Here is a 10,880-nt window from a genome sequence, read left to right on the forward strand (position 1 = left end):
ACGCGCCTCCGAGCCGCTTCCGGCGCTCCGTTTCCGCCTCTTCGTCCATTTTCGCACATGGTGCCACACCGGCCGAGCATAGTTAGCCTCACGTTTTCCGTTCCCTCTTTGACAGACATTTGATCTCTTGCCCTGGTAAATGCAAGATACGTTGGCTATGGTAGACGACCCTGAGTACGAGGAGGAGGAGCCCTCCTTCAGCGACCCGGAGGACTTCGAGGACGACATCGAGGATGAGGGTGAGCGGCGGCAGGAAATACGCCGGCTTTCTGGCCTGTTGCTAATTGTTAGCTGAGAGATCAACTGTGTTGGTATCTAAATTTTCAGACACCTGAGTATATCTCATTTTATTTACTGGAACTTAATGGTTATATTTTTACCATAATGTTCAGTCTTGATTGAACTGAAACGTCATTCTCTTTGAGGACCCCCTCCCTTAAACGACCGTTTTAGCCTCACGCAGACCCCACACAGCCCCTCGCTCTGAAGTTGTAGTTGTCTTTAAAAAAACCAAAAAAAACATTATACGTTATATTTGTAAGTCTTAATAAATATTTGATGGCAAATCAAGGCCAAAAATAAAAACTGTAACTTTCGTTTCATATGATGAAACTTTTCGTTTCATCTGGTATTGAAACATCTGGTGACACTTCAGATTCCAACCCAGGGGTTTGTTCTGCATGTAAAATGTGCTCTGACCTATTTTGTTAAAACTGTGAAGTGTTTAGAAACAGCCGCTTACGCAGTACATGAAATATGCAAACTTAATTTGAATCATTATAAACTCGGTTGTTCTCCATCTATTTACACCTGTGACATCTTTGTGTTTGGCTGTAACTGTTATTACAGAAGAAAAGCCTTCAATATCATCAAGCTGTTGAATCATTAAATCTCTTAAATAGAGCTTTAGTAAAAGAGTCTCACTTGGACTTGGGGCAATGGTATCTATGCATTAAGAGTGTGTTTAGTTTAAGTGTGTTTATTGAATGGATACGTAATAAATTATTGTGACTGAAAATAAAATTGGGTAAGAATAATTTTCTTCCATTCATCCATTTTCTTACACCCTTGAACGTTCGGGCAAGAGGCGGAGTTCGCCCTGGACAGGTTGCCAGTCCATTGCAGGAATCATTTTCTTATATATAAAAATGTTTCTATTGTATTTTTGCCACAGATTCAGTGTTTAAGGATTTTCTGGCAGAAACTAAATATGCTGCAGGTCCTTGTGATGATGTAGGGAAGTATAAGATTATTATATTGTAAATCAAGGCTCAAATAATGTTTTCCCAGCATTTACCTGAGTTTCATTTGTGTATGAAAATACATGCTGTTGGTTGATGCATGTCTCGACTAAAATCTAGTTTTGGTGTATTAAAAAAAAGATATTTATGCTTGACGTATGGACGATTGATCAATGTTAAACAACGAAAAAAATTGCCAGTTGACTTGTGAATCCTTAAAATTTCACCTTAGTTATGAACTTATAAAGTAAACTTAGCTTTATGTGGTTTACTTGATTAAATTTCAATCCAGCCTTTCCATGTGTCTAGGTCTTTTTATACCCAAGTTTTGAGTATGAAAATGAGCTCCCTGCCACCAGAATCGACAATTTAAGATGATTTAAAGAAGTTTTCCATAAAGTAATTAACTGGCTTAAATAAATTATATCTGCCAGCAGGAGGTTGCTCATACTTATTTTGGATTTATTTGCACTCATGATTTCTATGTCATAGTCAGAAGGCCCAAACAGAAATCAGAACTGCAATTCAAAGAAATTGGATTATGAAATCTTCTGAATTGTAATATACTGTCAAACTAAAACAAGAGTTTATCATTTCTTTGATTGCTTCTTTAATAAATGCTCAATATCCCAGGTAGTAAAATAACATGTGACTGTTGAGTACTCGGAAATGGAAGTATGTTGGTATGAAATGGGAATGAGGAAGCTGGAGGTGAAGATTGATGATGGTTCAAACTGCGACGGATCAAGGTTTAAATTCATACAGCAGAGATGTGACTGATGTCAGTGGAAGGTTAAAAACAAACTTAAGTGAACCTCATACCTCATTGATATATAGCACAAATAAAATTATAAGTACCTTAAAGTGTTGGTTTGACCCACTTAGCTTTTGGGAGTAATATAGTTTTAAACAACATTGTAGATATATTTATTAAAGCTATGCATATTTAAATGGTAGCTGTCAAAAACTCCATAAAGATCTTCATGTTTGTTTTGTGGAATAAATGAAAAGTCAGCAGGATGTGAAGCAGCAGGCTGAAGTAGTGCAGATGTTTTCTGCCTGAACAGAAAAGTCACTCCTGCTTCTCTGTCTTTCTCGCTCTCCAATTATTCTTATTCTTATTATGTCGTGTCAATCTGTCAGAACTTCTGGAGGACATCTTACGGGAGAAACCCCAGGAGGCTGACGGGATCGACTCAGTGGTAGTGGTGGACAACGTCCCGCAGGTGGGCCCGGAGCGGCTGGAAAAACTCAAGAATGTCATACACAAAATCTTCTCCAAGTTCGGCAAGATCACAACTGAGTTTTATCCAGAAGCCGACGGCATGACCAAAGGGTAAGACCCTATGAGCTTCCTGCTCTGCTTGATTTGTTGCTTTTTGCGCCAGTTGAAGACATCAAACGCTCTCTTGCTCTTTGTAGATACATCTTTCTGGAGTATGCTGCCCCCACTCAGGCTGTGGAGGCGGTGAAGAATGCAGATGGCTACAAACTGGACAAACAGCATACATTCAGAGTTAACCTCTTCACTGACTTTGACAAGTATGTGACATATCAGAGTGGCAGGTAGACATCTATCATTATAACGTTAATTAAAAGCCCATTCTTTTTTTTACTCTTGGTTTCAGGTACATGAACATCAGTGATGAGTGGGAAGCTCCAGAGAAACAGCCCTTTAAGGATTTTGTGAGTTTTACTCAATCATCTCTCGATCTCAGTTTATTTGGAAATGAATTTGGTTACCTCTGGTTTCCTGTTCAGGGTAATATGCGTCACTGGATTGAGGACTCAGACTGCCGTGACCAGTACAGTGTCATCTATGAAGCTGGAGAGAGGACAGCCATCTTCTCAAATGATGCGAAAGATCCCATCTTGGCTGAGGAGCGAGCGGTGAGTTACCTGACAGCTTCATGTAAGGTAGAGCTTATCAGGATATGGAACATGCAGAAGGGTTAACTGTTTGTGTTTGGATGCAGCGCTGGACAGAGACATACGTTCGCTGGTCTCCCAAAGGCACCTACCTGGCAACCTTCCACCAGCGAGGCATTGCATTGTGGGGTGGAGAGAAGTTCAAGCAGATCCAGAGGTTCAGCCATCAGGGCGTATCTCTCATTGACTTCTCACCATGTGAGAGGTAACTATGCATGTTCAGAGGTCAGACTTGATGCTCGACTTGGCAGCTCATTGTCTTGTTACATTCACATTTGATTGATGATTTCTAAATTCACATCAGGTTTTAACCATCCTATGCCTTTAGAAACATTCTCGACTAACCCGACTCCTTTGACACACTGCAGTCTGTCTTTTCAGCAAACTGTCACTCACTCTGCTTTCACACAGTGAGTGACAGTTTGCTAATTCTGTAAAAACAGAATTAGCAAACATTCTTTTCATCTTTGCAGGCATCTTAAAATTTCCAGTAATTGCCACAGTTTACACTCGAGTAACTTTTTCACCACAGCCTTTTGGTGTTCACATTTGCTCACCTGGACAATGGGAAAGAGTTTAAAATTAGCTGAAGCTTCATACCTTCATCCCACTGTCTACTTTCAGTAAGTCATTACAAAAGTTTTTGATCAGTGCTTTCAATCTGTTTGTTAGATATTTTGTGGGTTTTATTTAAAATTGTATTGTAAGAGTTTTAATAATCTTTTTCTTTTTTAAGTAAAGGTTAAGTAGAAATAATCGAACCCTGGGTTTGTATCAGTCACTTTTAAAGGCATGTCTCTTAACATTGTTACCCAGAGTGTTAGCAACCTGAAGCTTTACCCTTAATCTCAAATTAGCTATGATCAGCACTTGCATTACATTATTAAAATCGTCCAATAATAGTGCAAATAGTACTTAAATGATGAGACTTCTGTAAATTATTGTGAAATAAATGGTAGCTGGTCTTATTTCACCATTCTTTAACCCACTCTAAAGCTTAAACAAAGTTTAAACATTGTTTGTAATTCTCATCAATTATTCTCACTGTGCAACTGTAAGTTAGCTAGGGCTGTGATGATTCCTCGAATGATTCAAGTACCTCAATTATTAAAATTCCTGGGGGGAAATTAATCTGCCTCAAAGCTTCGGTAAATTATGTTTCGGCCGGGTCGTTATTTGTGTTGCTCAGCTCTCTCACTTCCGCCTATGAATTGTTAACGAAAGCTAAGTGTTAGTAGCATAACATCCAGTTTTCAAGTTCGGTCTGGGACAGGGATGCTCCAATCAGGTTTTTTGCTGCTGATTCCAATAACGATCACCCATTAGGGTCGGTCACTGCCGATCACCAATCATTGCCGATCACATGCACTGGCTGTTAATTTATTGCTGTAGGCATAATTGCTACTATGTGATCTGGTAAAATAAAAAAAAAAAATCTGGTAATAAGTTCACCTAACTTTGACATAAAACATGGAAAATATATGCAGGCACAATACAGCAGCTATTATGTCAAAAGGACAACGGAGAATCCTGCAATAAGTAAAATAACATTTAACAGTAAGGCTCTCAGTACCATAAATTATGCATGTGTCAAATAAATCTCAACACTTCCTATATCAAATAAAGTCAAGGAAAAAAACAACCATTCATTTAAAGTCAAATGCAGGTTGCATCAAAATAAACAATCCTGAGTCACTGAATCAAAACTTCCTGAGAACTTGGCTAGCTGATTAATGCTGGTTCTGATTGGCTTTTTCTGACTGAGCTGAGTAATTCTGCAGAACACAGGAAGGAGGCAGAGGAGATCGATTATTTTTTTCAGAGATTATCTCTCTTATCTTAGGACAGTGAAAGTTTTAATACTTGTGTAAAGACTTAGTTTAAGTTAGATGCTGCAGTTTTAAGCAGACGTTCGGTGTGAGTTCACGGCCTGGTGGAGCTTGAACGGTGCCACGTGTGTGAAATATTACATCCCAGTAGCGCGTAGCGGCTGTCCAACAGGGGGAGCAGAACCAGCATCTTACACAGCTGTCTCAAAGACTTAAATTATATTTTGGGTTATTATCTTAGCTTTCTGAGAGTCATGCTCTTCCGGGTGAGTGTTAGTAGTTGTGCTTTGCTTTACCTGCTGCCTGGCCGCTCCGGATGTCCTTTTGTCCTGCAGTGAGCCTCGATGTAGCCAAAATCCACCAAGTGCTCGTTTTTTAAATGTCATATTAGATTCATTGTGTAGATGCATTTTGACGTGCTTCACTGCTGAGGTCATTTTCCACCACAACATGCAAACGTCCCCATTCACTCTCAGAGCGTTATAGTTCCATTGCTTAGGATTTGTTGCCGTGCGCTTGCGCAGTGTGAGGAAAAGAGATGAGCTGCACAGGCATCAGAGTTGCTGGTTGGTGGCGGCGAAGTGTGCTGCAGGTGTATTTATACAGGTGAGCAGATAGACTGAATACTGTGGGCGGCTGTTCTTGTAGTTTATGTTTAACATAAGTGTAGTTTTATGGACAAACCGCAACATAGATTTCATTTCATCCCGGTCCGCACAAATGGGAGGCGGAGCACATCGTGGCGGTACATAGCTGGTAGATGAGTTTCTGTGTGTGACAAACGGAGTCAAATCCCATTGCCAACATGGACACAAAAACCATAGATGGCTGGACAAGGTGAAAGTACATCTATTAAATTGATTGAAAATGAATACATAAACTAAAAGCTGGAGTATAGACATTTTGTGTCTGTGTGCCCGCCTCTTTATTATTAAATTGAATATAATTACAGATTTTTCTATAACTTTTCTTCAGGTTAACTTAGAAAGGGAGCTACTATTTTGACAGGTTAATTTTTTAAACTACATAAAAGTAATTGTTCAGGAACCTCAAATATGAAAATTGGACTGATGTTGATGTCCAATAGTAACACTGCTGTTAGATTTACCAATATTTTATTTTCACATTTTTCTTATCCGATTACTCGATTAGAAAAATCGAGAATTCTTAGAATACTCGTTAGAATACTCGATTACTAAAATATTCATTTACAACAGCCCTAAAGTTAACAGATTAATAACTTATCAGAAACATCATATTTGTAGTGCACAATCCATTTGGCAGAAATATTCTTGGATTGCAAAATTGAGGAGGATCAACTTGCACAGCATCAGCAGATATCACTTCTATGAACAGCATGTTGAGGCGTGGGAGATTAAGCAAGGGATTCTAGGTAATGAAGGTTTTTAGTAGGATTGTGGAACCACACCTTTAAAGACTCATTTCAGTAAATCTTTGTAGACCTGTGTGTCTGGGTCGAGCAGGTATGTGAGATTCTTCACTGTAAACATGATTACATGAAACATGATTCTTAACCTTTACTTTGTGTGTATTGCTGCCTGTCAGGTACGTAGTGACCTTCAGTCCGTTGATGGATACTAAGGAGGATCCACAGGCCATCATCATCTGGGACATCTTGACAGGACAGAAGAAGAGAGGCTTCCACTGCGAGAGCTCAGCCCACTGGCCCATATTCAAGTCAGAGCAGCACTTATCTGACTGCCATCATTTCAGCAGGAACAGCTGGGCTAACTGTAGATTTCTGCTTTCAGATGGAGCCATGATGGGAAGTTCTTTGCAAGGATGACTACCGACACACTGAGCATCTACGAAACTCCAGTAGGAAATCTCAAAATAAGGGGTTTTATTTTTAAAATATTTTTAGATGTGATCCTAAAGGATGTTTTTTTAATTGTTTTAGTCAATGGGCTTGTTGGACAAGAAAAGTCTCAAGATCAATGGAATCAAGTAAGCTTTCTCTCTATTTCAACTATTTGGTGCTGGTGCAGTTTTTTGACATGTATTGAGAGTGTGTGTGTTTCTGCAGGGACTTTTCTTGGTCTCCTGGTGACAACATCATTGCATTCTGGGTCCCTGAGGACAAGGACATCCCTGCAAGAGTGACTCTGATGCAGTTGCCTTCCCGGCAGGAGATCCGTGTCCGTAATCTGTTCAACGTCGTGGACTGCAAGCTGCACTGGCAGAGGAATGGTGATTACCTGTGTGTGAAAGTGGACAGGACTCCCAAAGGAACACAGGTACCTAAAAAGGAGGCACCTCCTGTTTTGATTAAAAATAAGCTGAAAAAATCTAAATCTGTCTTCACGTTACAGGGCGTTGTTACCAACTTTGAAATTTTCAGAATGAGGGAGAAACAAGTTCCTGTTGATGTGGTGGAGATGAAAGGTAGGAACAAAGGCACAAACTACGGGGTTGGTAAAACTTCCTTCCAAAAAAATCAATTAACATGGTTTCCTAGTCAGTAAAACTTTATCTTGGTAAAAACCTCTTATTGTACACTTTGCTTTGTCCAGAGGAATTTGGGCTTTCTGCTGTTGACGAATGATTTTTTTCTGGAGGCATGGCCTCTGTTGAGGTTTTAAAATTTTTTAATGTTTGCCCGTGATGTATGTAATGTGCCAGTTCAACACTAAGAAGCTTATAGGACATTGCCTGCACTGTACATCTTCCACAGTGAAGAGAGAAGAGCTGATCCAAACTAGGTGTCTGTTCATGTTAATTCAATATTTAGAACCATGGCCTACACTAGTGTTTCTCAACTGGGCGGTACCGCCCCCCGGGGGGCATTCAGAGGACGGCAGGGGGCAGTGGCGGAAATTTTTACAAAAGGGGGGCGCTGGAATTCCTTTGGGGGGTTATTTGCTAGAAGGTAAACTTTACACCTTATATGCACCACAAAACCAGTTTAGACTTTGAGCAACTTGGTAAAACTGTATTGTGTAACTTTAAAACATGCTGCAACTGTATCGATGGCAGCTCTTCTTCTCTTCAGTGTTTGTCGCTTCTTGGCGCAGCTCTGCGCTCCTGGTAGCTTCAAAGCGTCAATTCAACATTACACTGGCTGATGACGGTGCTGTGATTCACTTTGTCTGGTGTCTGATTTTCAAATGTTTTATGTTTTATTGAAGATTTTTGTACAAATATTTTGGCAGTTCTGTGATCATGTCAAAGCAGCAACTTATATTAAAACGTGTTTATTGTTTGTCTGGATGCTGCACATTTTCATGGAAGGACAACGAAATATCGCTCTTATAAACGTGATGACTAAAACCATGATACCCTCACTTTGTATCCCTCAGAAAAATGAACTAAGTTAAGTAAAGAAATCCCTCCATGGGTGATGCCACCATAGAGAGCGTTCATTTTATAGAGTTAACATCGGTGCTGCAAGTGATCCGGTATGAAACGGGTTAGGGTTTCATACCCTACTATTGAAAAATTGAAGGGTGGCTAAACTCTTAAATATATAAGTAAAAGAAATAACGCACAGATACGTAGTTCTTGCTGCTAGGCCATAGACGAGCTGGAGATTTATTACACTACCACGGATACCTCGTTACAGTTTCTTCAGTTCAATACTCAAAATCTTCCATAGTCTCAACACAAAAAATCTCCTCGAAGTCTTAACATCAACCCTTTTTATACCTTCTCATCTTCATCAGTGTGTGTTGGAAAGTTTCAACCAATGGCGTGCTACTGTTGTTTACCAGAAAGATTCTGGCACGCTTTATACTGAGTGTGTATTGGGCAACCTTTAAAATATTTTGGACCTCACAAACTCAACATCTGCTCCATTCCAGAATTGCTGATTAGGACAATTGATCTCAAATTGTTGATTTTATGTGAATCAAACAGACATCCTTTCCAGTAAATTCTGGTTCCATTTGCGCTTTGCACGCAAATGGAGGAAGGGAGTCGGGTCAAATTGACCGAAAGAGGTGCCAAGATCTTTTTCACAGAAACGAGGCGCCAAGGTCTTTTTCCACAAAAACAACTCCTTAAACACTCTTACACTACCCAACCCTCTACCTTACATGCAAAACTCTGAAACGGGAGAACCGGGACATGGAACGAAGCAACAAACTAGATGTGAATCAGGATCAGAGAATTCGGCGGTAAACAATGAAGAATCAATATGAGGGCAGATCAGATGAAACGCATGATGACTAAGCGGCGCAGCAGGTGATGAGTGAAGATTACTGGTGGTGAGAGTCAATACAAACTATAAAATAAATCTAGCAACAAACTAAAGACAACAATAAACCAAGAGAGGATAATGCTAATCAAAGAAAACTAAATGGAAATGAATAAAGAACAAAATTAACTAAGAAACTAAAGTAAATACAGAGGAATAAACTAGTATGGCAAGACCTTTCGATCAGTAATTAATACAGAGGACTGTATGGCAAGAATAAACAGACTATTTTTAGATAAAAGGTAAGATAATATTGTTGAAGTGGGTTTGTTGGGACCACATCTAGTAGTAAGAATAAATATATTTTATAGACCAACAGTAAGGAACTTATGACTTATTTATGTCTTTAATTAGATTTTATTTTATATATTTATTTCTTCAATATTATTTTTCATGACGGTGTTAATATGATGCTGTTAAGTGACTCCATGACACTTTCAATTTGACTCATTAAGATTTAATTAAGAACCAACTTTCTTCTTTGTAATTTCTGTCCAGTAAAATATTTGAATGGCGTTAAAAATATCTGGAACTTTTGTTTTTCCACTGAAAGAACTGGTTTGCACAGTAAATGCCACATAGATGAAATTCAATGGATGATACTCTGATGTTCCATTTCCTGAAGTTAAAAAACAAGTGGCGCTGGGCAAAGGAAAGGGGACAAGACGGGAAGCTGGCGGAAATCTTTACAAAAGGGGGGCGCTGGGATTTCTTTGGGGGGCGTTTGGTCGAAGGTAAACTTTACACCTTACAATCACAACAATACCAGATTAGACTTGGAGCAACTTCCTAAAACTGTATTGTGCAATATTAAGTCATGTTTGGCTGCAACTGCATCGATGGCAGCTCTCCTTCTTCTCTTCAGTGTTTGTAGCTTTTGGCGCAGCTCCGTTCTCCTGCTAGCTTCACAGCATCAGTTCAGTGTTACACTGAACATATTTTATGTTTTAGTGAGGATTTTTGTGCATATGTTTTGGCAGTTCTGTGATCATGTCAAAGTAGCAACTTATATTAAAAAGTGTTTTATTTCCATTTGAAAGCTGCCCGCTTACATGGAAGGACAACAGAAAATCGCTCTTATAAACATGTTATTACTAAAATCACGATACCCTCACTTTGTATCCCTCTGAAAACTGAATCCACTTAAATAAAGAAATCCCTCCATGGTGATACCACGATAGAGAGCGTTCATTTTATAGCGTTAACACCGGTGCTGTAAGTGGTCCGGTATGAAACAGGTGTCATAGAACAACGGTACCACATCACTTTTAAATTTCAATAATCAGAATACCGAAATTGTTTCCGTTGTTTTAAAAGGTTTATGTCAGTCTGTCTTTTCCCCATCGATACGCTTCCCGACTGCCCTGCACCTTAGGGGGTTAAAAAAAAAAAATAGACGCCCACATTGAGCAAAACTCTGAAACAGGAGAACCGGGACATAAAACGGAGCGACGAACTAGATGTGAATTATGGCATAAAAACAAAGAATCCGACGTTGAACAGTGAAAAAAATCAACACATGATGTGAAACATGACAATTAGGCGGCGCAGCAGGTGATGAGTGAAGATGGTGAGCGATGGTAAACGATAAAATAAATCTAGCAACAGGAAAGAAACTAAAGTGGACATAGCAATAAACCCATCCATCCATCCATCCATCCATCC

General features: G+C 39.4%; 1 protein-coding gene across 1 annotated transcript in view; it reads left to right on the forward strand.

Moving 5' to 3' along the window:
• The first annotated feature begins 39 nt into the window (after nt 1-39).
• eif3ba (eukaryotic translation initiation factor 3, subunit Ba) overlaps nt 40-10,880 on the forward strand; it is an 18,621-nt gene continuing 7,780 nt past the window's right edge. Inside the window, exons 1-11 of the mRNA XM_007543627.2 lie at nt 40-239; nt 2,385-2,577; nt 2,664-2,783; nt 2,870-2,927; nt 3,003-3,131; nt 3,218-3,375; nt 6,566-6,697; nt 6,772-6,838; nt 6,921-6,967; nt 7,047-7,257; nt 7,333-7,405. Coding sequence (XP_007543689.1) covers nt 140-239; nt 2,385-2,577; nt 2,664-2,783; nt 2,870-2,927; nt 3,003-3,131; nt 3,218-3,375; nt 6,566-6,697; nt 6,772-6,838; nt 6,921-6,967; nt 7,047-7,257; nt 7,333-7,405 — 1,288 coding nt within the window. The 5' untranslated portion in view covers nt 40-139. The remainder of the gene's footprint in view (nt 240-2,384; nt 2,578-2,663; nt 2,784-2,869; nt 2,928-3,002; nt 3,132-3,217; nt 3,376-6,565; nt 6,698-6,771; nt 6,839-6,920; nt 6,968-7,046; nt 7,258-7,332; nt 7,406-10,880) is intronic.

Source organism: Poecilia formosa, unplaced genomic scaffold (assembly GCF_000485575.1).
Source record: "Poecilia formosa unplaced genomic scaffold, Poecilia_formosa-5.1.2 Scaffold866, whole genome shotgun sequence".
Lineage (NCBI taxonomy): Eukaryota > Metazoa > Chordata > Actinopteri > Cyprinodontiformes > Poeciliidae > Poecilia > Poecilia formosa.